Source organism: Medicago truncatula, chromosome 7, assembly GCF_003473485.1.
Source record: "Medicago truncatula cultivar Jemalong A17 chromosome 7, MtrunA17r5.0-ANR, whole genome shotgun sequence".
NCBI classification, from domain to species: domain Eukaryota; kingdom Viridiplantae; phylum Streptophyta; class Magnoliopsida; order Fabales; family Fabaceae; genus Medicago; species Medicago truncatula.
This window is the reverse complement of record NC_053048.1, coordinates 45,418,929-45,446,129: the sequence shown is the minus strand read 5'-3', so window position 1 is coordinate 45,446,129 and position 27,201 is coordinate 45,418,929. Positions and strand designations below refer to the sequence as shown.

At 32.1% G+C, this 27,201-nt stretch overlaps 6 protein-coding genes across 8 annotated transcripts; 4 read left to right on the top strand and 2 right to left on the bottom strand.

Moving 5' to 3' along the window:
* Positions 1 to 375: 375 nt before the first annotated feature.
* LOC120577079 (zinc finger MYM-type protein 1-like) lies at positions 376 to 1,102 on the top strand. Its single transcript, XM_039828015.1, has 2 exons — positions 376 to 530; positions 727 to 1,102. The coding sequence occupies exons 1-2, from the start codon at positions 376 to 378 to the stop codon at positions 1,100 to 1,102; spliced, it is 531 nt and encodes a 176-aa protein (XP_039683949.1).
* Positions 1,103 to 1,320: 218 nt separating this feature from the next.
* On the top strand, positions 1,321 to 1,830 carry LOC112416718 (uncharacterized). Its single transcript, XM_024771064.2, has one exon. The coding sequence runs from the start codon at positions 1,321 to 1,323 to the stop codon at positions 1,828 to 1,830; it is 510 nt and encodes a 169-aa protein (XP_024626832.2).
* A 1,269-nt stretch (positions 1,831 to 3,099) lies between these two features.
* Positions 3,100 to 6,816, bottom strand: LOC25499204 (magnesium transporter MRS2-I). The gene is made up of 11 exons (XM_013594378.3): positions 6,307 to 6,816; positions 6,188 to 6,217; positions 5,919 to 6,066; positions 5,477 to 5,598; positions 4,724 to 4,798; positions 4,339 to 4,560; positions 4,047 to 4,091; positions 3,919 to 3,963; positions 3,748 to 3,777; positions 3,549 to 3,668; positions 3,100 to 3,450 (listed from the first exon to the last, which is right to left on the bottom strand). The coding sequence occupies exons 1-11, from the start codon at positions 6,547 to 6,549 to the stop codon at positions 3,364 to 3,366; spliced, it is 1,167 nt and encodes a 388-aa protein (XP_013449832.1). The 5' UTR covers positions 6,550 to 6,816; the 3' UTR covers positions 3,100 to 3,363.
* Positions 6,817 to 11,773: 4,957 nt separating this feature from the next.
* LOC25499203 (probable galacturonosyltransferase 6) lies at positions 11,774 to 18,325 on the top strand. 2 transcript variants are annotated; one of them, XM_024769632.2, is made up of 9 exons: positions 11,774 to 12,214; positions 12,301 to 12,335; positions 12,476 to 12,517; positions 12,616 to 12,763; positions 12,874 to 13,025; positions 14,623 to 14,942; positions 15,300 to 15,657; positions 16,782 to 17,297; positions 17,723 to 18,325. In XM_024769632.2, exons 1-9 carry the CDS (start codon positions 12,103 to 12,105, stop codon positions 17,996 to 17,998), a joined length of 1,959 nt encoding a protein of 652 aa, XP_024625400.1. In that variant the 5' UTR covers positions 11,774 to 12,102; the 3' UTR covers positions 17,999 to 18,325. The 2 variants fall into 2 exon arrangements, with proteins under 2 accessions (XP_024625400.1, XP_013449831.1); XM_013594377.3 differs by having other exon boundaries at positions 12,868 to 13,025.
* A 344-nt stretch (positions 18,326 to 18,669) lies between these two features.
* On the top strand, positions 18,670 to 19,450 carry LOC25499202 (photosystem II reaction center W protein, chloroplastic). Of its 2 annotated transcripts, none has more exons than XM_013594376.3 (2): positions 18,670 to 18,900; positions 18,993 to 19,450. In XM_013594376.3, exons 1-2 carry the CDS (start codon positions 18,804 to 18,806, stop codon positions 19,304 to 19,306), a joined length of 411 nt encoding a protein of 136 aa, XP_013449830.1. In that variant the 5' UTR covers positions 18,670 to 18,803; the 3' UTR covers positions 19,307 to 19,450. The 2 variants fall into 2 exon arrangements, with proteins under 2 accessions (XP_013449830.1, XP_024625401.1); XM_024769633.2 differs by having other exon boundaries at positions 18,676 to 18,900; positions 19,008 to 19,450.
* A 1,390-nt stretch (positions 19,451 to 20,840) lies between these two features.
* LOC25499201 (phospholipase A1-Igamma2, chloroplastic) lies at positions 20,841 to 25,551 on the bottom strand. Its single transcript, XM_039827577.1, is given in 4 exon segments — positions 20,841 to 21,180; positions 21,182 to 21,296; positions 23,999 to 24,671; positions 24,907 to 25,551. Coding segments are annotated over 4 exon segments (1,512 nt in total). The 5' UTR covers positions 25,493 to 25,551; the 3' UTR covers positions 20,841 to 21,042.
* Positions 25,552 to 27,201: the final 1,650 nt, after the last annotated feature.

The window sequence follows — 27,201 nt, the reverse complement described above, 5'->3', positions numbered from 1 at the left end:
GGTTTCGATGTCTTCATCAAAGACGGATTTAAAGATTGGAAGCATGCATCTAAAGGCTTAAAAGATCATATTGGTAGTCATAATAGTATGCACAACTCATGTATCAAGCATTATGATGATTATAATAATCAAAGACAAAGCATAGAAAGTATGTTAGCTAAAGCAACTAAGGAATCCGAAGAATTGTATAAGATCCGTTTGACTTGTTCTCTAGATTGTACTAGATATCTTATAGCACAAGGCATTGCTTTCCGTGGCCATGATGAAAAAACTACTTCTCTAAACAAGGGTAATTTTAGAGAGATGGTAGATTAAGTAAAAACTAATAATGAACAAGTGAGATATGCTTTTGACCGTGGTGGAAAAAATTGCATAATGACTTCCGGTGACATTCAAAAGGAACTTGCAGAGTGTTGTGCACATGAAGTTATGAATGTCATTATGGAAGAGCTTGGTGATAAACAATTCTCTGTGCTTATTGATGAGTCACGAGATATATCCGTCAAAGAGCAAATGGCGGTGATGTTGAGGTTAGTAGTTATATTTTCCAATTTATATTATCCGTCAAAGAGCATCTGTGATTTTCTTAGGCATATTTATTCTATGTTGCTTTCCCGCATCCTTATTCAATCATAAAACCATGTTGAACCTTATTCACGTTAATAATGCCTCATTCACTGTTTCATTATGCTACAATTAAACTGCTTTGACATATTATATTTCTAGGTTTGTGAACAACAAAGGGGATGTTGTGGAACGATTTATTGCTCTACATCATGTCAAAGATACTACTTCTGAGGCACTAAAGAATGCTCTTTATTGTATTCTTGATCGTTACAAGTTATCTATTTCAAGGATACGAGGGCAAGGATATGATGGAGCTTCAGATATAAGAGGTGAATTTAATGGTTTGCAAAGAAAGATTCTAGATGAAAATCCTTATGCTTTCTATGTCCATTGTTATGCTCACTGCTTGCAATTGGTGATTGTGTCTATTGCTAGTAGTTGCTCATCTATTAATGATTTATTTGAGTACATCTCCTTGATTATAACAACATCGAGTGCATCTTGCAAGAGAAGGGATGCTTTGATGGAGACATAACACAAAGATATTTTGAAAAAACTTGAGAGTGGTGAGATATCTACAGGAAGGGGCTTGAACCAATCATCTACTCTTGCTAGACCCGGGGATACTAGATGGGGTTCATATCATACTATGTTGCTTCGTTTGGATCAGATGTGGTCCTCCGTGTTAGTGGTGCTTAGTATGGTTCATGAAGATGGACGTGGACCATCTCAAGCGGCGGGTTTGATAAAAAAATGGAGAGCTTTAAATTTGCTTTCATTTTGAAGTTAATGTTAAAGTTGTTTGGTATCACAAACGAGCTTTCAAAAATCTTGCAAAGAAAAGATCTTAAGATTGTTAGTGCCATGGAATTAATTAATGTCGTCAAAGCTCAGTTGGCCACATTGAGAGATAGTGGTTGGGATAATTTATTTGTTGATGTACAAGAATTTTGTGTTGCTAAAGGTATTTTGGTGCCAAATATGGATGAAGAAATACCGGTTCGGGGTCGTTCAAGACTAGAAGGGAGGACCGTCACTAATCTTCACCATTACCGTGCCGAGATTTTTTATGTTGCTATTGACAAATTATGTGTGGAGATGGATCATCGCTTTAGTGAAGGAAGTAACATTGTACTTGATTGCTTCTCATGTCTTGATCCCAAGAACTCCTTCTCCAAGTTTGATGTTGATAAGCTTGCTCTTCTTGCTGATATTTATCATGCAGACTTTTCTGATGATGACCGTGGAACAATAAGGGAATAACTTGATACTTATGTACTTCAAATGAAAAGGCATGTTTCCTTTTCTTCTTGTGAAGATGTTCAAAGTTTGGCTATGAAGATGGTTCAAACTGAGAAACATTTGGTATTTCCATTGGTCTACAAACTCATTGAGTTGGCTTTGATATTGCCGGTGTCGACAGCTTCCGTTGAAAGAGCTTTTTCAACAATGAAGATTATTAAGACTAAATTGCGCAACAATATCAACAATGGGTGGTTGAACGACTTGATGATATGTTACACCGAGCGGGAGATATTTAAGTCACTTGATGATGTTGATATTATTCGAACATTCACTCGAAAGAGGTCGCGGAAAGAACATTTACCTCCTAATTTTATTTAGCACGCTATTGACAGGTTATATTTCATCTTTCTTATTTTAAGTTGTACTTTTGTTGAAAAAAATGATGAACCTCTTTTATTTCGATTTATGACTATTTATATATATATATATATATATATATATATTATGTCACATGAAGTTTCGATAAATTTTTTGCTCAGGCTCTATGAAATTCCTGGCTCCGCCACTGACACCAGAATCATATAATTCAAATCAAACTTCAATACCACTTGAACTTTATATATATTTTTGGGTTAAATATGATTTTGGTCCTTATAAATATACCAACTTTTCGTTTTAGTCCCTCTAAAATTTTCCTTCAACTTTTAGTCCCTTAAAAATTTTCAATCTTCACTTTTGGTCCCTCCTTTAAAATAAAATCATATGTAGAATTCGTATTTTTGAATAAAATTTTGCAGAAACATTCATAATATTATAAGAATCTATCCCAAAAAAAATTAGAATTTTTTAAAATAACATGAATTTAATATGAATTTTTATATTTTTGATAGTTAAAAATTCATATTAAATTTATGTTTAGTTAAAAAATTCTAATTTTTTTTGGAAAATATTTTTACAATATTCTACACATTTCTGCACAATTTCATTCAAAAATACTAAAATTAACTTTAAAATAGGGACCAAAAGTAGTGATTGAAAATTTTATAGGGACTAAAAGTTGAAGGAAAATTTTAGAGGGACTAAAACAAAAAATTAATATATTTATAGGGACCAAAAACATATTTAACCCTATATTTTTTTAAGGAATACCACTTGTATTTTGCAATTAACAAGTGAATTTTGCACCTGCTGTTATTTCTTCGTAAAACCTAAAAAATGAATTTTGAAACAACTGTTATTTTGCGCACAATTAAAAGCCATTATAAATCAAGCTATTGCACACATAAATTGACCGCAACTACCGTTATTTTGCAAGTATTCTTTGAGCTCAAAGATCTTCTATATCTTAGACCGACACATCATCTCATCACCTATTTTTTTTTAAGAAAAAATGATATTACAACAAATCTAGCATTATCTTAAAAAAAAAAAACAAATTATAGTATTGTTAATTTTGGTGCTAAATATCGAAATTGGCCTTGGATTTCCACTTTCTGTACACTTTATAATATTCTGGTACCTCCCAACAAGACGCATCAATTTTCATTCATTTCAAGACCCAACAAGACCTTTGCGTCGAGCATACAATATTATGGACAAAAAGAAGGATCCACAAACCATTCCAGTAAGAATCACCACCTAAAGATGCAATTGATACCCAAATATATAAAAATCAGAATAAAAAACAACCTATTCTCTTTTTCTTTTAATATTTATGCAGGGGCATGTATACATACCCATTTAAATACATATGCGTGACCTTCTTTCCATGTATATGGAATGTTCATGCCAAATATTGCAGCCACCAATGAATATATTGATAAACAAACAGTCCCGGAACTTAGGAATAGCTCTAGCTGCATATATGTCACACACAATAAGGATATAAAAAGTAATAACATATTATTTGAATACATTAATTTTGGCTAATTATACCTGAATCAGTTGATTTCTGTGATTATCAAGCTGCATTCATGCAAATACAACCCATTATAAAGTGCTATTAATATTCATGCTACAAACCAATGGTGTGCAAATTTGTAAGAGATTAAGAACTTAATATCTACAAAGGAACGAATTTACTTAATTTTGTGCCCTGAAACTTACCTGTATGTTGATGTAATCTTCGGTGTCATCAATATACTCTCGCACCTAAAGTGTAAAACAGAAATCAAATTATAATAAGTAAGAAAGAAAGATTACATGTAAAATGTAGTTTAGTTCACCGTTAGTACCGTGGTCAATTTATTTAACGTGCCATCAATTTGTATGAAATAGGCCTGCAAAGAACAACATTATTCAGTTCAATACATCATAGGCTAATTCATGGAAATGGATTAGGGTGCAGTAATGACTGTATGCAATCAACTGCAGTCAACACTGTAAAACTGTCCGATCTTGATCAGACAGCTTCAACGCCGACTGACGCCAAATGAGAGATTTTCATTTATTTTAGTCTCTAATTTCTATTGGTTTTTCTGGTAGCCAACTTTATGTGTTGCAAAATGAAATGAAGAATTTAATAACCTCTAGTAACATCTCAAGTTCCTCAACATCATTCTCCCCTTGAAGTGTTGCTGCACTTCCTCTGCTTGATCTGTGTATTTTTGAACCTTGATATGGACTGTGATGCCAATTGGGACCATCAGAGCTACTTGAGGGAGAGGATGAAACAGCCAACTTTCTTGATAAATAAAGTTCAGCCATGTCATCATCATCATCAAGTAGGTTTTCTAGTTCCTCTCTTATCTACAAGAAATTAAATTATTAATCAAAGTTAAGTTCCATCATGAAAACTCTTGGTTATAAACATGTTTAAGGAAAATGAAAACCGTTGAGACAGTTAATTTGACGGCTAGGCCTTTTGAAAAGAAAAAATTACCTAAAAAATCTATTTGTTATTTCAACATACCTTGTGAACACGATTTGTCAACCTAGTCATTGCACTTTTTAATTTTCGCACTTTATCCAAATTACGACTGCTGATCTGTACACAAATGTAATTCAACCAGAGTGACGATTATTACGGGTACAAGGGACCATAATTTTGTGACAACATATATATATTATAGGAAAATCCAAACATTAAAATTAATCAGTATTTTTCATGTGTTACAACTTACTATATCACGCCTTTCCAAAAAAAAACCTTAGTACATAGTACATATTATATATGCAATTTAAATTTTAAGTGCAAAAGTGATAGTATATTTAGAATAATGAGTACTAATGTGCTGACTCAGCTAGTTCTAGAAGTTATTATGACTCACCTTAATCTAAAAGGATCTAGAAGGTATCTTGTTAGGGGATAATATTGAGTAAGTTAGGGTACACTTATCTTATTATGAATATGCCCAAGTCTATATAAACATTGTATGCCTTATTATGAGAATTAATAAAAAATATAATAAAAAATATAAGAAATAGAGATGTGATGTGATATGTGGGTGATATGATGCTAAAAATGAGATATAATGAAATTCATGTTAAGAGAGCAAAATAATACTCTTTTGAAGTAGTCCGAATTTATTCCTAACTAACGGTTATTTGTTAGACTTTAGTTACTTTCAGATTCTTATTCAAATTCTAGATTACTTAGACTCTCTTGCAAGAAATAGTGTGTTAATTAAGAGCAAAATAACTCATAATACAAAGATTTGATTACCTTAGAGGTTAGTTCATCCAAAGCTGGATAAGCAGCAGTCTCTAACTCCCTTGTCCGTGCATCAAGGAAACTACAAATTGCCTCCAATACAACTTCCAAAGCTCGAAACTCAAATGGAAATTCTACAAAACCACCACAAGTCAATTTCCCATTATTATTAAAAACAACCCAAAATCAAAATAAATAAATGAAGTGCCATGAAACTACACAACACTAGATCTTTCCAATGATAATAAAATAAAAATCCCATACCGATACAATGTATTTCTCACAAACAAAACAAAGGCTTATCCACAAGTTCTAATCTAATAAAAAAGCCATAATTGTTAGGTTGAATGCCGTAATTGGGTTTGAGTTCCGGCTGCTCCACTCATATGTGTGCGAGTTTCTAATGACTAGTGTCATTTTTTTTCTATATATCAGAAAAAAAAAAAAAACTTACCATTTTCTTCTCCACCTTCACCTTCTTGAACACACAACTCTTCTTCTACTTGGCCTTGACCAGCAACACTTACCTTAAGTGGTAACCTTCTTCGTAGCTCTTCAACAACAGGCACAACATCATCATCCATTGGGTCTCTAACCAATACCTATAAACAAACAAATTTTCCATTTTCACTTCATCATTTTTACTAAACAAAATAAAAAGCTCTTAAAAAAGAAAGTCACTTAAAGATACCCTAATATTTCATATTAAGATACTATACTAACCTCTTCAGCAGTGATTATAGCTTTTATGTGCTGCAAAAGAAAAAATACAAGATAAAAAACAGAACAAAAAACAGAACAAGTTATGATTGTATTGAAACAAAGTATTTTTGTGTGTTTGCCTCTAGATTGAGAACAATGACTTTCTCTCTTCCAAGAATGGTGGAAGGATATGAAAGAAGAGGATCCATTATACGAAGATCTCTTGCATGAATTTCAACCAAACGCATAATAGCATACTTATCCACATCCAATACTATATCTCTACCATCACGGTCTAGCAAAATCCAGCTTCTTGAAATAGTAGTTTTCTTCTTATTCATAGCTTGAACTTTAAGCTCTACTTCAGAACCAGCAAGAGCCATTTATTTATTTTGCAGGATTAATTGTTTGGTATGAATGGATTTAGAGTGAAGTAAGGAGAGAAAGGTTTATGCTATTTTCAGAAAGAAGAGGATGAGATGAAGATGAGGGAGAGAAAGCAATGGAATTAAGATGTGTTGTTCATGAATTTATTTGGTGAGTGATTAGATAGGTTGTGGGGTAAAAAAAGGACACAATAATAATGCCTTGCTAATATAACATGGTAGGTTTTGAAGTAATAGTACATAGAAGCAACATGACAGGATACGTTTGAGGAAGGAAATTCATGGTTGCTAAACTTTGCACACACTTATTTTCATTAATTTTTTATTAAGACTATAATAATATGGGTGGAAATTCATGGTTGCACACTAACACAATTTTTTAAATAAAAATAAGAGAAATATCAACTTGTATCCTGGAGCACAACTTAAAAAACTAAAATTTGAAAGAAAATCTTGAAAACTGTGTATTTTTTATTTTAAAGTTTAAACTTTTATTTTTTTAATATAAATATTAGTTTTTAACTTCCGACCTTGTGCTCTTAGGAGCGGTGGAACCCTTCATGAGCTGGGATGGACCACTATCCATTAGAAAAAATTTGAAAATTAACAACCATCTTTTTATTTTGCTGGATTTTAAATAATTTAGTAGCGATTTTAGTTTTTGGCAGATCTAAATTCCCACAAAATGGTATAGTGGCCTACCCAAAAAAATTAAACATCACAGGTCCATTTAGTGAGATTTTAAATAATTTTTTAACGATTTTGTTTTCGACGGTTCAAAAAGTGACCTTACATGGTTTTTGTCATGTTTATCATCTAATTTGCGAGGGGTTTCAAACCTCCTTTATATTGTCTTGTCAACTAAAAATCTCTTCAATTAAAATTGTACTATAAAAAAAGAATTTCAAAATTCATAGTAGTAGTAAAATATGTCATTCATTTTTTTAAAGTACTCCCTTATATTTTATTAAAATTTTCATTTTGTGTTTATATACTATAGTTTATTTTAGTGACCTACCTAACTTTTATTGGCTCCGCCACTACTCTTATATGACACAAGTTATATGACCTTAAAAATAATAATTTAATATTGGTTTTGTTTGGACAGAGTATTAGGTTTTTTTGGAGGAAGAAAATTTTGTAATTTTAGAGTTATTTTATTTCAAAAGTTAGTAAAAAAATAAGGCTATCCAAAAATGAATCTTTTACACGTTTTATTATTCTGAAAATTTACCAACCTTGACTCAGTCAAGCCTTGCCTTATTTTTCTTACCTAAAAAACGGTTTTATGTAAGTATCCATATATGGTTTAAATGACTCATTCAAAAGCTTAATTCTTTTTCTTCACGTGTATGCAAAAACACAAATATATCCATCCAACCCTACTTTAATTTTGTTAATAAATTTGTCTATTGCTTGTGCCAATAAATAAAAATGATGTAAGTAGTAACACACTTCCGGTGGAGAAAAAATGATGCACGACAGCAAATAACAAAACCATTTCCTCTTCCAATTTTTCTTTATGGGTTACATTTACTATGAGATAAATTCGAGTTGTTTTTGTAACTTCGAGTATGATTCATCCTCGAAAAGAGTCCGTGCTTATGAGATGGATAAACTTTTAAAGTTGTTGTCACGTCCCTTGGATTTATGTAATGGTTTATTATTTTGCACGTTATCACCATTAATAATTTTAGGGTTATTTATTTTGCCGTTGTTGGCATCAAATTACCACGATTTCGAAGATCAATAAATTAGCTTGATCTCTCTTGTTTATTCTAGTTGATATTTTGATTGATGCTTTTATTTATATGTTGATTATTATTTGGAGATAATTTTATACTTCAACTACAAAAATACTATAACATACATGGGCAGGGAAATTCATTGTTGCACACTTTCACCCTTTTTTAAAATAAAAATAATAATTTAATATTGGGTGTTATATATATATATATATATATATATATATATATATATATATATATATATATATATATATTTGACAGAATATTGGGCTTTTTCTTACGAGAAGAAGAAGATTGGGATATACCAATAAATTTCAACCTATCAATTTCTTATTTCTTTCATTTTTTTTTTGGTCAGTCTTATTTCTTTCATTTTATTGTGCTCTTTGCTGGACTCTACCATGTTTCTCAACGACCTCTTCATACCACCATTAATGATGAGCCAGCCAAGAAGAAACATCGTTATTTTATTTACTTCTTTTGTACAAGCCTTAAATAATGTGATTGATTTTGCATTAGTCAGTCTTCAAAATCTTGTATCAAAGGTGACACACTATCAATTAAAATTTCTTGAAGAGTTACACCAACGAGGGTTGGAAAACTTCAAGAGCAAGTTACATGGTAAAGTTACAATGCAGAAGGGGGATAAACCACTAAAATTGAACAACCTTCATTTCAAATTAGTCAAATTATGAAAATCATTATGCTATTGAAAGATGTTCTCACTAAGAGTCTTTGAATTTCATATAACCTGAACTAAAGATAATTGAAGATGATTTTAGTGAGGTTACATCTAAATCATAAAAGTATAATACGAGGAAATTTAGAATACTTTTCATGTAAGTAGCGCAGTTCAACTTCCAAATTAGGACTACGAATTTTGGTTTTCCTCCTCATATTTTTGTTCCTCTATTTTTTTTATATTATTATTTTTTAGGAACTAGAACTAGAGTATGATTGAATTTTTTTTTCTCAAAACTAGTCACAATTGATAGTCATTGTTAGGAAGGTTGGCATTCACTCAAAAAACCATAAATTGGATGCTTGGTTAGTTTTTAATTTGCACAACAGAAACTTCCGACCACAACTACAAGCATTTCAGATGAATGATGATGTTGTTTGCCTTTTCGGGTAAGTTTATCATTTTGGCTTCATTGGCAGATATGCAACGTGAAATGGACCGCACAGCAAGGAAAGTAGCACGACAAATTTATGACCCATATCAGATAGAGAACACGGACCCGATGTACAAACTCAAACGAAACTGATTCTTTTTCATTTTAAGAAGATACCTTAAGATTTTGTCTCAAAACCAAAAGGTTGGTTTTAAATGTGTCACTGGTCCCTGCACTTTCATCAGATTTTGGCATTGGTCCCTGCACTTTTATCAGATTTTGACATTGGTCCCTGCATTTTGTAAAAATATTGGTATTAGTCCCTCTGTTAACTTTCTGTTAAAAAAAAACACAAAATCAACGGAGTGCCACGTGGCCCAATCATTTCACGCCACGTGGCACCAATATCAATATTTTTACAAAGTGCAGGGACCAATACCAATAGTTTTGTGTTTTTTTTAACAGAAAGTTAATAGAGGAACCAATACCAATATTTTTACAAAGTACATGGATCAATTCCAAACAAAAAAAAAGTGTAGGGACCAATGCCAAAATATGATGAAAATGCGAGGACTAAAGGCATATTTAAACCAAACCAAAAAAAGAAGGAAGACATCGATTATTAGAGAGGTAAAAATAAAAAGTATTTATTTTTTTGACTCAAATAATAGAATGTATTTAATGAAGCTATGTTTTTTTGCTGAAAAAGCTATAATATTTTTATCAAAATAAAACTACTATAACAGAAAAATATACTACAATACTTTTGTCATAAATATTCAATAACTGTTTTGTTAGTAACCAAGACAAGAATAAAAAAGAAAGGAGTATCCCCTTGCAATTACTCTTAAACAATGTTCTAAAACTCTAGTTTTGGACTGTTCCAACACCCTGAATATTTTCGGGTTAAGATCCATTCAATTTTTCTCTTTATGTTTTTTATTGTATTACTATAGTTTTGAAAAGTTTTAAAATGTATGTTAAACACTTGAACTCATTAATAAGGATGAGAATATGTCAAGTCAGCCTATAAGGGTCTATGGTCTAATCTATGACAAATTAAATCAGGCAAATATTTTTTCTTAGGTGGAGAATGGTTTGATTTTTTCTTTTAAAAGTCTATTTATCATTAAGGATCATACCACATGCCATTAAAAAAGTCTCTTATGCCTGTTAGATCGACATAATTAAGTAAATATGAATAATAACATTATTCGTCATTATATTTTATTTTATACCTTGAATTAAATTATAAATTTGTTAACCTTTTCAGTGATTTAAGTTTATTAGTTATATTAGTTTTTCGTATATTTAAATGTAATATTATAAACTATAAATTGAAATATGATATAATATGTAGTCAAGTTCTCCAAAAATTCATGTTAAGTATCAAAAGAGAGTTTAATCTCATTGATCTATTAGTTAGACAATCTATTTAAATTTAGATCACAATACTTATTTAATGTTCATATGAAATAGATTTTTAAACAAACTAGCAACTCATGAGAGACTTTTAGAAGGTCAGACTCATGCCTAAAAAGTAAGTCTATAATAGACCATAGGTTAGACATAAGCCTTAAAAAATTTACAAAACTTAGGTGTCGTAAAGCCTAACTCGACCCTACTCATCAAATGCCACATTATTCTATTTATAAATTTAAAATATTGGTGATGAAAAAATTGGAGAGAATCTTAACTTTAAATTGCATGAATATAAAGTTCAACAACACTCTGCCCTGAATATGTCCATTCGACCAAATCAAGTCCAGTAACTTTAAACTTTCTATCTCACCAATTTCTCAAAAGATTAGTAAAAAATCCTCCATTCTAAAACATCTAATGGGTTTGAGCTCGACATTAATAGCGCGCCACACTGTAACGGTCATCAACCATCAAACGACTTTACAGTTGACATCATTATTCATCATAAATACAAAGTACACAACTTCTAATCTTATTCTCTTATTAACTTGGCGTCAAAGTGCTTACAAATATTCCACTTTGCATCTCATCTTATTGTTGTTCAACATACCTACCTTGCTAATCACTCTAGATCATTTTCTCTTTTATTTAATTTTCTACAAGTTATGTTCATTTGAAAGTGCAAACTTTATACCGTGATTGTTGGTAGAGATGATTGAATGTTGTATGGCATCATATCATATGATATGAGTATGTATGTATGACCAATATAGCGTCACATCAACGACAGCTCATATCTATCATCATCATCCTCATCATCTCCATGATACAATAGTTCAAGTACTCCTTCTCAACTATTAATACTAAGTCCCAAAAATAAATGAATACATATAAAAATGAAATAAAAAAATAAAAAAAAAAGTAGCGCTTCTATTATTTTATTCTTCCCATTTTCAGTTCTTCTCCCCGGTAACGAATCTCGAGGCAACCCAAAGTATAAATACTGTCAACGGAAAAAATAACAAAAAAAGAAAAGAATAAAAAATAGAGAGTGAGAATTTTTTTACAAGGCACGAACATGGATGGATGATTCATGAAGGAGCTGCATCTCTCTCTCTCTCTCTCTCTCTCTCTCTAAAAAGCGCAAAAGCGAATAACTGAAAGAAACCCTAGGTTCTGCGTTTAGTTACTTGTATTCAACGCATCGAATTGTGTGTTTGTGATCGCGGTTAGCGTGAAATGTGGTTGGCAACGTTCAATCATCGATGAAGCAATCTCAACGGTGGCAGAGGACTTTGATCCTCTGTCTCCTTTCTCTCTCCGTCGTCACTCCTATTGTTTTCGTTTCTCGCCGCCTTCAAGTTCTCACTCGCGATGGTATGGTACCTACCTCTAATTCTTACTTCTCTATTTCTTCTATTTCATTTTCTTTCATTTATTTATTTATTTATTTTCTATTTCAGGTCGAAGAGAGTTTCTTGATGATTTATCGGGTGTTGTAAGATTCTTCATTTCATAGTTTAGGAACTAAATTCATTTACTGGAACATTTTTTATTTTCTGATGTTACTCCTCATTTGTCAAATGAACTTGCTCTGCTTCTGAAATTGAATTCTTTGTTATTATTTGTTTGTTGCAGAAATACAGAACAGATCCTTTAAAGTTAAATTCTATAGAACAGGTAATGCAATGGATAAAAAATTAAATCTTATTTCACTTAATTGGAAAATAAATATATCTAACTTTTGCTTGTGATTTGGGTCTATTTTTGCAATTCAGGAAGACTCGGAAGAATTAGAAGAGCCAAAGCAAGTTGTTTATAAAGAAAATGATGTTGGCACAACGTTAAGTGACGGTTCAGAAAACAGTAATGATTCTGAGGAGTCTAAAATTGAGGGGACCAGAAATAATTTGTTGGAAAAAAATGGTTTGTATCCCTCGCTGAATTTCTTAATTTTTTTGGTCCACTTAATGCCATTGAAATACTTAACAATGATGTTACTTTCTGAATTTTTTTTAATTGTTATCAAGTTTCAGAATTCGACCATGATGAAGCTCAACAGAAAGGATTGTCCTCCACAGATGAAACACAAGACCTGGAACCTCAGCAGAAAATATTGGCCTCCAAGGATGATACACAAGACCAGGAAGCTTGGCATAAAGGCTTGTCCTCCACGGATAGAGATCAGGTTTGGATTAATTCTTTTGAATTTTTTCCCCTTGAAAACATGAGGCTGGATGATTGCTATTTTCCTGTTTTAAAAGTTAAAATTTAGCATGAAGCTGGTCCCTAAAGAAAGTTGCAGCGCTCGCTAAGATATAATCTTCTTGTCTGTCAATATCACTTCATTTCTTTAAAGTTTGATTGCAAATTTCTGAGGTTACTATAAATTTTATATGAAAAATGCTATGGGTGCATCTAATGACAGTTAACATTTACATAAAAAAAACTCGTATGATCTAAGAGCAGTTGCCTGAGGTTTTTATTTGTCGGACATCAATTTTTCTGGCCTAATGCAAATGTTATTCATGATAAGAAGTTGGGTCATAAACTTGGACTATTTTGCTCGACCTCTTATAGATTGCACTTATCATCTGGTTTCTTTGTGCAAATTTTAATATGACAATTCAGGTTTACTTAACTGCTCTGTAACATGTTTCACAATAGACAGGAATGTTTTATTACTTGCTGATCTTATACTTTGTATTTAAAGTTATCAAAAAGCATAATCTCATGTTGGTTTCATTCTGAGATTTTGTTGGGCAATCAACTTGAGATTGATTCCTTTGATTGTTCTCTATTTTGCTTCAACACTGTCAAATCTGAGTTTGTCCCTAGTGGTTGGTTTTATCTGTGCCTAATGGTTAGCTAATTGGGAAGGTTTAGTTAGACTTTGAAGGACTTTGGCAAATCAGTAATTCATGAGGTTTTTTATGGAGTAGCATGAAATTTATGATTTAGGCTGAGTATTGGAATTTTTTGATCAGTTTCTAAAGGGATTAGTTTCTATAATTGAAGCAAACCTAATTTTGTTGGACTATAAAAATGTCTTATTGGTTTACTTGGTGGCATTTATATCTATGTCCAGATGTGAGCTGATCTGCTATTGGAGTAATTTAAAACAGATTGAGGAAATATTTATAAATGACATGTGTTTATCACACATGTTATTTATGTATTCCATTCATAAGCACATGCTATTTATTACTCCCTCTAGTCCTATTTATAAGAAAAAAGCAAAAATCATCTAGGCCAAGGAGCTTGACTTATGTTTCAATTTTGAAAGTTCACTCTAAATATAATCCTGACATAAAACGTTTTCACACTCACATGGAGAATAATTGTATTCCTAGTAAACAAAGAAAAGATATCAAAGTAATTTCAGAAATTAATACATGTTAAAATTTGAGGCTTTTCTTATAATTAGATCCAAAAAAACTCATCTTTTCTTATATATGGGACAAGTTGTATTTGTTTTGCATCTCCATACTTTTAACTAGACTCATAGATCTTTAGTTGGCAGGAAAACGAATTATATATTGAAAGAAATAGTATATATGGAACAAGAGGTTGTATTTGCTTTGCATCTCCATGCTTTTAACCAGGCTCATAGATATTTAGTTGGCAGGAAAACAAATTATATATACAAAGAAATAATATTGATTCTAGTAGCCGAACTTTATATGTGTGTGTGTGCATGTTCAATTTAAAATTACAAAATAGATTGTGGAGAAACTTATTCGTGTAATCTAATATCAACTTTTCGGAATTGCTTTTATTTTCAGAAGAAATTTAATATAACAGTTACGGACAATCAGATTATACAAACTCGCTCTCAAAGAAAGACAGATGAGAATATTAAACTGAAAGAAAAGCAATCTGGTTTGGCAGTAAACCGACACCATCAGATTTCACGTCATCAGTCTCGCAGAGTGACAAATCAGACTGTTATGGAGATTAAGGATCAAATTATTAGAGCCAGAGCATACTTGGGCTTTGCTCCACCAAACAGCAACTCACACTTGGTGAAGGAGTTGAAGCTGAGAATTAGAGAGATGGAGCGTGCAGTTGGAGAAGCTACCAAAGATTCAGATCTTTCAAGGAGGTAAAGTATTCTCAGTAATTTTTCGACTTGCATTTTGTTCAACAATGATTACTTGTATTTATTATATACGATGTACAAGTCTGTAGAGAAAACTTTACTGATGCTTTGGTCTTTTCATATCCCCTGTGCTGATTAAAGCAAACAATGTACAAATTTCAGTTCAGTATAAGAAATTAGAATTGGAGCGATAAAAATTGAACTTTTTCTCAAAAGTTCAAATTCCAATCTGTGAAAATATAGTGTGGTCTTTCAGTACAAAATTAATGATGGAGAGAATATTCTTGTTGAATTTTTGTAACATAAGATGTTAAAAGAATATGGGTGTATTTTCAATCTGAAAACAAGTGAAGTTCACAGTGCTTTGCAGAAAATGAGACACATGGAGGCTTCACTGTCTAAAGCCAACCGTGCGTACCCAGACTGCACTGCTATGGCTGCTAAGCTCCGTGCGATGAATCATAATGCTGAAGAACAAGTTCGTTCTCAGCAACATGAAGTAACACATCTTGCTCATCTTGCTGCAAGGACCACACCAAAAGGTCTTCACTGTCTTTCTATGCAGCTAACTGCTGATTACTTTGCCCTGAGCCTTGAGGAGAGAAAGCTGCCAAATGAAAATAAGATTCATGATACGGAACTTTATCATTATGCCGTCTTCTCTGACAATGTTCTGGCATGTGGAGTGGTCGTTAACTCCACTGTGTCTAATGCCAAGGTAAATGTTGATGCCTTTTTTGAAAATTATTTCAATTTTGTTTCTTTCTTTTGATTCAGTTGTTTCGCGAAAAAGGAGACGATCCTAGCAAATTCAATGTTAGTTAATTTAGCTATCAAGTTATTTTCAAGTTTGTGCCCTAGTGGTTTGCTTTGGACGAGTGATGGCTCTCAAGTCCCTTAGTAGTTTCTTCATGGTTATTCTTTAGGATTGAAGTGGGTGATTATAGGACGAGATGGTGAGAACTGAGAATGAACAATTCAACTTGATCTCCTTTTTATCCTTCATTGACCATGGATATATTTTAGTTGGCATTCCATTTTTATCTATTTTGAGTGCAATTTTAAGTTTACTTCTCTAAAGCTTCGATAGAAGAATTATCTTAGATTTTTCAGTCTTAGCTGCTGTAGAGTGCAAAAAAAATCTTACTTGCACAATCAAGCAATCAAACCAGTAAGAGCACAAAAAAATTGTACAATCATCTTCCATAATGAAATATCTGAGCATCTCAAATAAAACATTTTCCCTCCATCCTGCAATCAAACATGTAAAAGTACAAGAAAATATAAACATCTTTCATAATGGAATGTCTGAGCATCTCTAATAAAACATATTCCCTCTGATTTTGATTACAAGCAAAAGCACTTAACCTCAGACTTATTAAAAATTTAGTTAAATGCATTTAATCTTCTTGATCTCATAAAAAAAGTGCATTCTCAAAAGTGTCATTCATAGGAACTTGTTCCACGAGAATAAGAGTCGTTGGAAAATAAAATTTGTACTAATTTAGGGTATTTTAGAATGGCATCATTTATTATAGTGAGTTTAATTAAATGTGCTTATATTTGAGACCACCAAATATGAGTATTTTTTTCCCTATATTCAAGACCATACGAAATAATCTTTGAGGTACCTCCTTTCTTTTGACATTTAGCACTTTCTCAATTTCTCTACTGCTCTTGAAGAACTATCTTATAACTATTTTTACACTATATTCATAAAAGTGTCTAAATTTTAGCAAATACAAGAGACACAAGATTGGAAAGCTATATTAGATCTACTTAGAAGTATTAAGTCTGTATATATAGTGGCAAGAAAGCTTGACAATGACTTTTAAATTGCAGGAACAGGAAAAACTTGTTTTTCATATAGTGACAAATTCACTCAACTTTCCTGCAATCTCAATGTGGTTCTTATTAAACCCTTCTGGAAAAGCCACCGTCCACGTACAAAACATAGACAATTTTGAATGGTTGTCCAAGTACAATACATTCAAGAAACAAAATTCCAGTGATCCAAGATATACTTCTGAATTGAACTACCTCCGTTTCTACCTGCCAAATATCTTCCCCACTCTAAATAAGATTTTGCTTTTTGATCATGATGTGGTGGTGCAACAAGATCTTAGCACACTATGGAATATTAACATGAATAGAAAAGTAATTGCAGGAGTTGGGACTTGTCAGGAAGGTGAAACATCATTTCGCAGGATGGATATGTTCATAAACTTCTCAGATCCATACATTGTAAAGAGGTTTGATGTCAATGCTTGCACATGGGCATTTGGGATGAACTTGTTTGATTTGCAGCAATGGAGGCAACATAATTTAACTGGTGTATATCACAAATATTTGCAAAGGGTATGCTTAAATAAAAAATTATGATATGCTTTTGGTTCTTTTCTCTATGTTTGGTTTAACTAGTTTATACCTGTCCCCAAAATATTTGGGTGGGTCCTAGCATTGGTTAAGTAATTTAGACTTTAAACAACCTTTTTTTTTAATGCTTTCACTGTTTCTTGTTAAAGAATAAAATTTAAAGTTGGCTCTCTGTAATTAAAAGTAAGAAATAAGAAAGGAAAATAGAAAGGAAAAAAAATCTAAAACCAAACAGCCACTTAGATTTGTTATCCAAAGCTATGTTTTGGCATCTCTAATTTTGATTCTACTGGGGAATGTGTCGAAGTTACTATTTAAATTGCATAAGATAGAGCAGAAATGCATATTTTATGAAGTTCTGATGCAATGCTAATCTAATGTGAATTTCCCTGGGTAATTAATTGCAGGGTTCCAATATGCCATTGTTTAACACTGGCAGTCTGCCATTAGGCTGGCTCACCTTCTATAACAAGATTATGATTTTGGACAGACGGTGGCACATTCTTGGCCTTGGTTATGATTCGGGCATCGATACAAATAAGATTGAGCAGGCTGCCGTTATACACTACGATGGAATCAGGAAGCCGTGGATGGATATTGGGCTGGGAAGATACAAGAGTTATTGGTCAAAATTTATGAAGTTCGACCACCCTCTTTTGCGACGTTGCAATATCCAGGCGTAGCTCAATGTCTAAAGTTACTCTACCTGGCTGGTCCTGTTTGACTAGTTTGTTGGCACATTGATTGCCTGCATATGCTTTAGTCGATTCTTTCTTGTTCTTGGCAATTCTTGTTGTAAAGCCCTTCATAGGTCGCAGAATTTTCACACACATATTCTTTTAGAAAATTAGCTATTTGTATTAGTGGCACAAAAGATGAAATAAGACTTGCAATAGACATTTTAGATGTTTGGAGATGACATTCATTGTTGTGTAAATAATGCATTCCCATGCTCTATTACAGATTATGCCACCACAGTTTGCCATTAGTTTACGCCAATTTTGCATGGACTTGACGTGGAAGTTATGTTTTACTTTGGAGGACAGATTTTGCATTCCCATGCTCTATTACAGATTATGCCGCCACAGTTACTAACAAAACTTCAAACCAATTACTTTTTCAGTCAAATTGGATCATTACGAAATATCTCATTTGTGGAGAATGATACTCAGTGTTCAGGAATTTACTGTTTACTGTCTTTTCTAGTTATATGGTTGGAGGAGGAGTGATAGGGAGCCAAAGGTAGTGCAAGTGATGTATTATTAGGCACCACACATAGTATGTGACACGTGGATAAAATCCATTGGGTATATGCAAATATGGATAACTAACAACGTCACAACGGGTTTCATTTTTCATTCTATCCACGCTGTGTGGTGCATAGGTTGACAATGCACCAATTCTAATAACTAATATTACAACATATTTGCCCATTTGTCTGAAATAAGCAAGAGTCTGGTCTGAAACCTGAATCGACATTCAAGGAAAATGGCAACCATTATTGCTGGCACCTCAACATCTTCAATCATCCGCACAAGTTTTGTGCACAAGCAACCTCTTGGAGTCTCATCCCATACCGTTGTTGGTAAGTTTTTTCATAGTGAATCAACTAACAATTTCATTTTCATCAAACAAAATGACATAACAATTCATTTATTTCAAACATAAATTGTATAGGATTGCCATCAATAGCTAAGGTTGGAAGAGTGAGATGTTCCATTGAGGGAAAGCCTGATGTGCAAGGAAGCAGCTCAAACATAGGTATGGGAGCATCCTTGATAGCAGCTATCTCTGCTGCAACCTTGTCAAGCCCAGCAGCCATGGCTTTGGTAGATGAGAGAATGAGCACCGAAGGAACTGGCCTTCCCTTTGGACTTAGCAACAATCTTCTTGGTTGGCTTTTGTTTGGTGTCTTCGGTCTTATATGGGCTCTCTATTTTATATACGCTTCCTCCCTTGATGAGGATGAAGATTCTGGATTGTCTTTGTAAAACCCCAAAAGGATATGCACCTTAGAAATTGGACAGTTCAGTCCTTTTTTGTTGTATTAAAAAACTACTACTTGTGTATTTATTTATTCTGGTTTCTCTTCTCTAGTACTTTCAAATAGCTAATTCTTTCTTTGTTATGGATTACTCACATGATGTATTAAATCAATTTGAATACATTTTCAGCTTGAAAATTTTGTTTCTATCAAAGTTTAAGTAGAGAAAATCTAACTATTCTCGGTAAATGGTAAAGAATGAGATTGGTGGCTTCATGGTCATGGAAGATCAAAATTAAACAAATCATTACATCCAAGTTATAAAAAAAAAAAAAAAACATAATTAGTGTCAATTTAGCTACGAACAACCTGATTTCAATTATTCAGTCTATATATGCTTTATTGCAGTGGCAGTGTTGGACCGTATGGGAGGAACCATCAAAAGTTACTCCGAATGCAAAGTCAGTCTAAGCATAAATTATGCTGCATAATATAGTTAAATGAGCAGTGAAATAAGAGATACCTTTGATTAGGCAAACTATCATCTTTATTTATATAAGAAGTGAGAGTCTACTTCATGGGCCTTATTATGTCTTTAGATCATAAGAAAATGGGGACAACTTTCATTTGGTAGCGAAAACAATCCCCAAGCGTCGACCACAAAAGCTGAAGGCGCTCTTAATGATCGAGCGGGAAAACAATTTGGTGCTGAACAACTACTTAAAGATGGGAAGAGGTCGCAAAAGAGGCTGAATTCATCATTTTTTTTTAGCAAAATTCACCATAATGTTACAGGAGCTTATAGTAAGTTTAGTAAAAACATGGTGGAAATTTAAGGCTTTCAAAAGATCTTTACTAATCACTGAATTGACAAAAACCTGTTATCTCTTACGGCCAAATGGCCAGAGTTTTTGAGCAGAATTCCCAGCTGCAAAATTATGCAGGCTAAACAACGCAGTCCACCCAAATCCAATGCTCACAACTCCAGCGCCAAACATAGAGAAGATCTACTATCCACAATTTCACAGAACCATGACCATATGCACCAAGCCAAACATAGACTAGACATGTCAAAATCATTATAACATCAATCCCACCACAGTCTTGCCGATACACAGACCTCGCAACCAGGTCTCTTATCATAACAAAATGCACTCTGCTCCTACCATTTACCCTCTATACCCCAAACAAAGCAATAAATTGATATCTATTGAGCGTCTGAATAGCTGATCTCAGAACTTCGTAATCAAAGTCAATTCCAAGACATAAATTTCAGTTGCTCATCAACTATAGGTATCAAAATGACTTTGTCCTGAAAAACTCTTTAATTTCTTGTTTCCTATACTACTCGAACACAAGCAAACCATAACGAGGAACGACATGATGAACAACTTGGATAAGTATAGTATTATATATTTAAATAACTACTTATTTAGGGAACTGTTTTTTTTTTTCTTTTTCAAGCGGTTATTGAATATGGCACAACAATATTACAAAGACTGATCATCGGTTGTTATTTTCCATCACCACTCATCCTTATATTCTAACAAACATATAAAAAAGGATTTCTTTCCGAAATTTCATTTGTAAACACTTTAATGCACATTTTTTTTTTAACTAATACCATATAGTAGTATAGCATACTCAGCTTCAGAGAAGATTCAAATGCTCCAAAAATTACAGTATGGTACCACTCTATATATATCATTATCACATGGATCCATTCATTTAATCAACTAGCTTTTATTTATTAGATGAAGAGATGAGTCCTATCTGGGAGAGATGAGGCTCAATGTCTTCATGATGAGTATCAGCAAGTTGTGGGCGTTGAGCCAGCACCCAACGTCCATCTTCAGTCTTCACCATATTCCTATTCAAATATTTGCCTCCAATTTGGTGGCACAGAGTGCTCATCTTTCACAAAGTCACAAGCCTTATTCACCAAAGCAATGTCCCTATTAGTGGTTGCTTCATATCCACGGTTGCTCCCATGGTATCTGCTCATCATCAAAGTTTATTAATATTTCATTACCCAAGCTATACACACAAACCCATATATATAAATTTTGCCATTCAATAAAAGCTAACAATATAATATTTTGATATGACACTCAATTATATGATATAATTGAGACTAATTTTGATAAACCGTCAACCAATCATAAACCATATTTCGTAAACAAATCTTTGTATTGTCCGTCCTTGACAGTTATGATTGGTTGGCAATGTAAACAAATCTTTATATTGTCTGCCCATACCAATGAAATCGATAGGCATATGAGAATATATTTTAAAAAACAAGAGTATCCGTAATAGAGCACACTCATTTGAATTTTTTAAGTGGATCTCTCATGTATACTTCACCTAGTTTATAATTTTTCAATACCAATATTTAATAAGTATCTAATTTCTCCGACTCGACACCTCATGAAAATTTATTAAATAAGTCTTGCAAGTAATTCTATATCATTATATTTCAACAACATTTGTTGATTCGAATTACCAACTCCACAAAGACATCCGAATTATCCACTCCATAGAGAATGTGTCTAAGTCTATTTTGTTTGATATTAAATAGATGAATTATCTACCATGTTCTTTCTGTAACATAATATAGCAGTAAAATTGAATTGAATCTCTATAAATTTTTGTGAGTATTGTTGTTCAGACATTTGGTTTGGCCGAGAAACACGAGTAATTTACTCAAATATCCTTCGGCAGTTAACTGCCGAAATTTTAAAGAACCAGCTGCAGTTAACTGCCGAGGAAAACTTCGGCAGTTAACTGCCGAAAAATTTCAAACCTAAAATTAAATAAGGAAATACACCTAAATTTTCCCTTAATTAAATTTAACTTTTTACTACATGATTCTTTTTATAACGTTGTTGATTTCATTCATATAATTTTATTACCATAAATGAAGAAATATGAAATCCTAGAATTACATATTCGATCACGTTTATGGCAACAATAATTATGTTTAATTCCTTAAAAGGATTAAAGAATTAAATTTAATTAAGAAAAATTTAGGTGTATTTCCTTATTTAATTTCAGGTTTGAAATTCTTCGGCAGTTAACTGCAGCCGGTTCTTTAAAATTTTGGCAGTTAACTACCGAGAAGCATTTAAGTAATTTACTCGTATTTCTCAACCAAACTAAATGTGTCAACAACAATACTCAATTTTTATATTACCTAGTACACGCAGTGTTAAATTTCAGTTTATTAAAGAACTGGCGGAAATAAAAATACTTGTTAAGTAATACTACTCATTTATTTAACTCTTTCTATACAGATTAAAATATAGGTAGTAATTTTTTTGGTAAAAATAAATTAGGTAGTAATACTACTAATTTTATTTTTTGGTAAAAATAATTGTTAAGTAAACACTCACATCCGGCGTTTTTTTTTTTTTAAATCCTCCCTTAATGTTTTTTGGTAGTAATTTTTTTTTGCCAATTGCCAGAGTTGAGCTAGGACTTCTGAATATCTATCATGTTTACTTAACAATTTTGGCATCCGGGATAAGTTCTTATCCCTTAACCTCCTCCCTTAATGTTTTTTTTTCTTTCTAAATCTGATATTTATCCCCTAATAATGAAAGTGTGTATTTAATCCTCGTGAATTTATCTCAGTTGGTAAAAATGTGTGTGTTTAGTTGAATGGTAAGCTACCTTCGTCGTGAGTTAGAGCTTTCCCACCATAATTTTTAAAAGCTTTAATTTCTATTTTCTGGGTCTGATTTGGGTGTTCTATGTTGTTTTGAAATATGTTAGAAAGAAAAGAAGGAGAAGGCAGTGTATTGAGACATGTTTTATTTTTTGGATGGATATTTTTAAAGGGTTTTTATATCGTTTGAAAAATTATATTAAATATATAAATTTTTAATATATAATTGTTGTTTTTCAATAAAAATTTACGATTTTTAGTTAGTTTAACATGTATAATATTGTACATGTTGCACATGTTAGTCATATTTATTTCTAAATTATTAGGGATTTGAATATGTCAATAAACTAAAAAATATATATAATTGACTTTATGAAACTTCTGAACAATTAATAATTGTATAAGTAGTTTTTGATTTTGATAAAATTTATGAACATTTTAGATAATTTTTAATTAAGTCTTTAAATACAATTGTTAATACAAATTCTCAATAATAATAATTTTTTAAATTGAAGAGGGATTTTATTTTTTTATACAAAAAAACAAGCGGAATCTAGTTATAAATTATTAAAAATATTTTCGAGTCAAATATCATTTTATTATCATTTTTTTATACATCATCAAATGATACGTTGATACATTTTTTTGTGATGTCCGAGGTTCGAACCCCAAACCTTACATATATTATGCATTGTTCTTACCAACTGAGCTAAGTTCACGGGGACTATTTTAATATCATTTAAAAACACGTGATTTATCATGCTAGTTTTTTTTTGTTGACAAAATTTATCATGCTAGTTAAATATTATGACAACATATATTCATTTAATCATGTATCAACGCACCATTGGATATGCATTTGTTTTCATTTTTCTTGATGATTTACATAAATTAAATATTTAAAATATACAATTATATTTTTTAAAATGTTTATTACCTATCATCGATCAATTCAATCAAAGAAACTAGAGATGCACAAGCAAAATTTAAACACGTAGTTGGACTAGTTAAGTTGATGACAGAAAGACTTACCCATCGAGTATGTGCAAGTGGGCTTCCAAGTTATGAGCACATGCAGCATCAGCATTAGGATTCAAAAATGGAGATATCTTGTGGTCCAATTCTAATTCAACTCCAACATGAGTATAACACCATGGAATATCAATATCTTCAGCAAACTTTAATAACCACGCCGGTGACTTCTCATTAATAAGAAACCCTGGTGACTTTGGCACCATATCATGCTTATTATGAACCCTCAAAATCTTAACCCCTAAATGTTTCTCCAATCTCCCTTTAAATTTCACGTTCCCAACCCTAGGTCCAGAAAATGAAAATACCGAAACATGAATTTTTTCACCATTTTCCCTAACATTTAACCTTGTTTCTGCTATATCAAACGCACTTAATGTTGCCATAGCACTCCCTAAACTATGTCCGGTTAACGTAATACTTACTTCTTCGTTAGGAAATTTCGCTAACAACCTTCTCACTTCCCCTAAAACCTGTTCTCTTGAGGAATATTTACAATAACCGTCTTTTGTTTGTCTATCGGTGTACATATCAAGAAAACCTGCTTCTACTCGAACATCGTTGTCTGGACAAGGAATGTCTTGGTAAATAGGTTTAAGAAAATTTTGAAGATTGGCTACCCATTCGACATGAGTAACGGTTCCTCGCCAAGCGATAACGATGTCTCTACGACCTGTTAGTTCCAAACATAAATAACGTCAAGGAAAACTCATTTTTTTAATCAAAAGTTCATTTGCAAAATATTTTTTCCGATCTCAAATATACACAAAAATTGATCAAGTGAAGTTGATATATTTAGTTATTTTGGACTAAATACATCAACTTTCTTTGACCAATTATTTCTTATATTTGATACATGAGGGAGTAACATTTACTCATAAGTACATTTGTAAACGTTAATCACACACCTATTTGTTTTGTTGTTTCATCGTTTGAAACGGCTATGTATCCCATCCAATTCGCGTGTTCGCTCCAATATTTATCTGGCCATCGAGATTTCTTGAAGAAATCTGGGACGTTAACATTTGCTGTGGCGTAGAGGTAGCGTGTAACGTCATACCCTATGTGTGGAAGATCTAAGGATGGGAAAAATTCAAGGTGTGGGTGTTTGCAACTACCACAATATTTTGAATATGGATCAAAATCAAATGCATCATAACAGGCTTGAGACATCTCTCCATAACGGATTAGTTCAGATCGCATTATTGGGTCCATTGGATCCAAAAGGCCAACCCAATCATCTTCACCGTGGATTTTGCGCCATGCTTTTTCGATTGGTAGTTCAGTAAGTTTTGATGATTGTTTTGTGGGTTGTGATTGGAGTTGTGTGATGGTGTTGGATTGGGTTGTGGTGCATTTTGTGGTGAGCTTTTTTGTTGTTAGGGTTAGTGGTTGTGTTGTTTGGAATCTGAGGTGGTTGGAATTGGATCCGAAGAAGAAAGTGGATTCGGATTTGGGAAAGGCTATGAGCATGTTTGAGATTGATACAGCCATGTTAGAGTGAGAATGGAGTTGGAGCTGGAGTCTTTGTGAATCGATTAAGTGAATAAAAAAAGGATGTATGGTATGCTATTTATAGAAAAATAATAATGGTTCACGTAATGTATTTATTAGAAAATCTATTTGAAGAAAAATAATAATGGTTCTCGTATAGTAGTAGTATGAAAAAAATAATTAAATTAAATTGGATGTTGAAAGTTAAATCCGTGCATGCAGATGGAATTGCCTCTAAAGAAACAAAATAAACGTGAACCATTTTACTTTAGTTTAGGACTAGTACTATATTGCAAATGCAATTAATCAATCACCTTCGAGTTTATGATCAAAGCACTATTCTACAAAAATTGACATCAAATTATTTGAAATATACGGCTAAAAGTTAAATTACAATTGACTTGGTGGCCTTAGCATAGGTTAGTGTTGCTCTGAAGTTTGGTTGAATATCCGTACACCGTCCGTAACTCATTTAAAAATTGATTTAATTTTTAATTTTTAAATAAATTAATAAAGAAATATAACATGACATTGTATTATTATTGAATCAAACATTATGTTGCATGGAAGACAGAAACACATAGTTTATTAGAATGTAACCAAAAAAAAACACATAGTTTATTAGAATGTAAAGAAATAAAGGATCATAAAAGAATGTTAGGTTTGTTAGGAACTTATTTAATAGTTAAATAAATAAAACTTACTTAAAGCATAAGCATGGAAACCCATACTTTTAATTTTTATTTATAGACTTTTGTCATGGAAATAAATATGAATGCAAATGACCGAGTATTGACTTGAAATACAAGCATGGCTGTATCAGATTCAGAAAGACATAAATTACACGCCCCCATGAATCAGGATATTGTTATAAATAATACTAATATAATAATTGGTGCGTGATTCACGTGGAATAGTGACTGTTTTTTATGGATGTTTTATTTATTGAAAGATATATAAATACAAATAGGCAACGTGTCGAAAAAGGAATGAATAATTTTTCTGAGGCTTTATCGATTGCAATACCAGAATGTTCGGTTGCCGGAACTAAGAACAAAGTGTGAAAAGAGAAACACGTAAAGAAAGTTTAAGAATTCTAAAAAAAATAAAAAAATGCTATTTCTAAGGAGAGATAGGCCTAACGAAATTTCCAGCCACATCTCCGTGTTTATGACAAATAATGCATGTGATTGACTTCGCTTCTTTATTTTTGTAGCTGGGGATCGTGACACTTTCTTTCTAGAGATATAACACTGCTAAAAAATAATAATAAAAATGTCACAAATATATTTAAAAAAAGTGTATGATTTGATGTCTATGTAATGTTATTTTTTTGGCTATGTAATGACTTATGAAAATTAAATGTATGACTTATGATGGTATGCAAATGTCTGTCTTTTTACAATCAAAGTGTATGTCTTTTACTTTTTATTTTGTTCAGCAAATGTATGCACCAAGGATCACAGTGATATATGTTGTAAAAATTCAAGGACTTATTTGATGGTATTTTCACTAATTTGGGGATCGATATGATGGATAGACATACAATAGAAGGACTAATTTGATTGAATTTTTTTTACATAAGGGTTAAATTCATTTATTGACAACCTCTTTTCATTACAACATAACAACTTTACAACATTACACAGACTTTGCACAATACAATAACATTTTAAACAACTCAATAACACAAAAATTTACAATTTTCA

Bases quoted from the DNA above. Each gene is read 5' to 3' on its own strand.
- LOC120577079 (XM_039828015.1), top strand. From the start codon at position 376: ATGACTTCCGGTGACATTCAAAAGGAACTTGCAGAGTGTTGTGCACAT. The intron at 531-726 runs GTTAGTAGTTAT...TTATATTTCTAG, and splicing joins CAAATGGCGGTGATGTTGAG to GTTTGTGAACAACAAAGGGG.
- LOC112416718 (XM_024771064.2), top strand. From the start codon at position 1,321: ATGGAGAGCTTTAAATTTGCTTTCATTTTGAAGTTAATGTTAAAGTTG.
- LOC25499204 (XM_013594378.3), bottom strand. From the start codon at position 6,549: ATGGCTCTTGCTGGTTCTGAAGTAGAGCTTAAAGTTCAAGCTATGAAT. The intron at 4,561-4,723 runs GTATGTTGAAAT...AATTTCTTGTAG, and splicing joins TGACAAATCGTGTTCACAAG to ATAAGAGAGGAACTAGAAAA. The intron at 3,964-4,046 runs GTACTAACGGTG...TTTACACTTTAG, and splicing joins CGTTAAATAAATTGACCACG to GTGCGAGAGTATATTGATGA.
- LOC25499203 (XM_013594377.3), top strand. From the start codon at position 12,103: ATGAAGCAATCTCAACGGTGGCAGAGGACTTTGATCCTCTGTCTCCTT. The intron at 12,215-12,300 runs GTATGGTACCTA...TTTCTATTTCAG, and splicing joins TCAAGTTCTCACTCGCGATG to GTCGAAGAGAGTTTCTTGAT. The intron at 13,026-14,622 runs GTTTGGATTAAT...TTTTATTTTCAG, and splicing joins CCTCCACGGATAGAGATCAG to AAGAAATTTAATATAACAGT.
- LOC25499202 (XM_013594376.3), top strand. From the start codon at position 18,804: ATGGCAACCATTATTGCTGGCACCTCAACATCTTCAATCATCCGCACA. The intron at 18,901-18,992 runs GTAAGTTTTTTC...TAAATTGTATAG, and splicing joins CTCATCCCATACCGTTGTTG to GATTGCCATCAATAGCTAAG.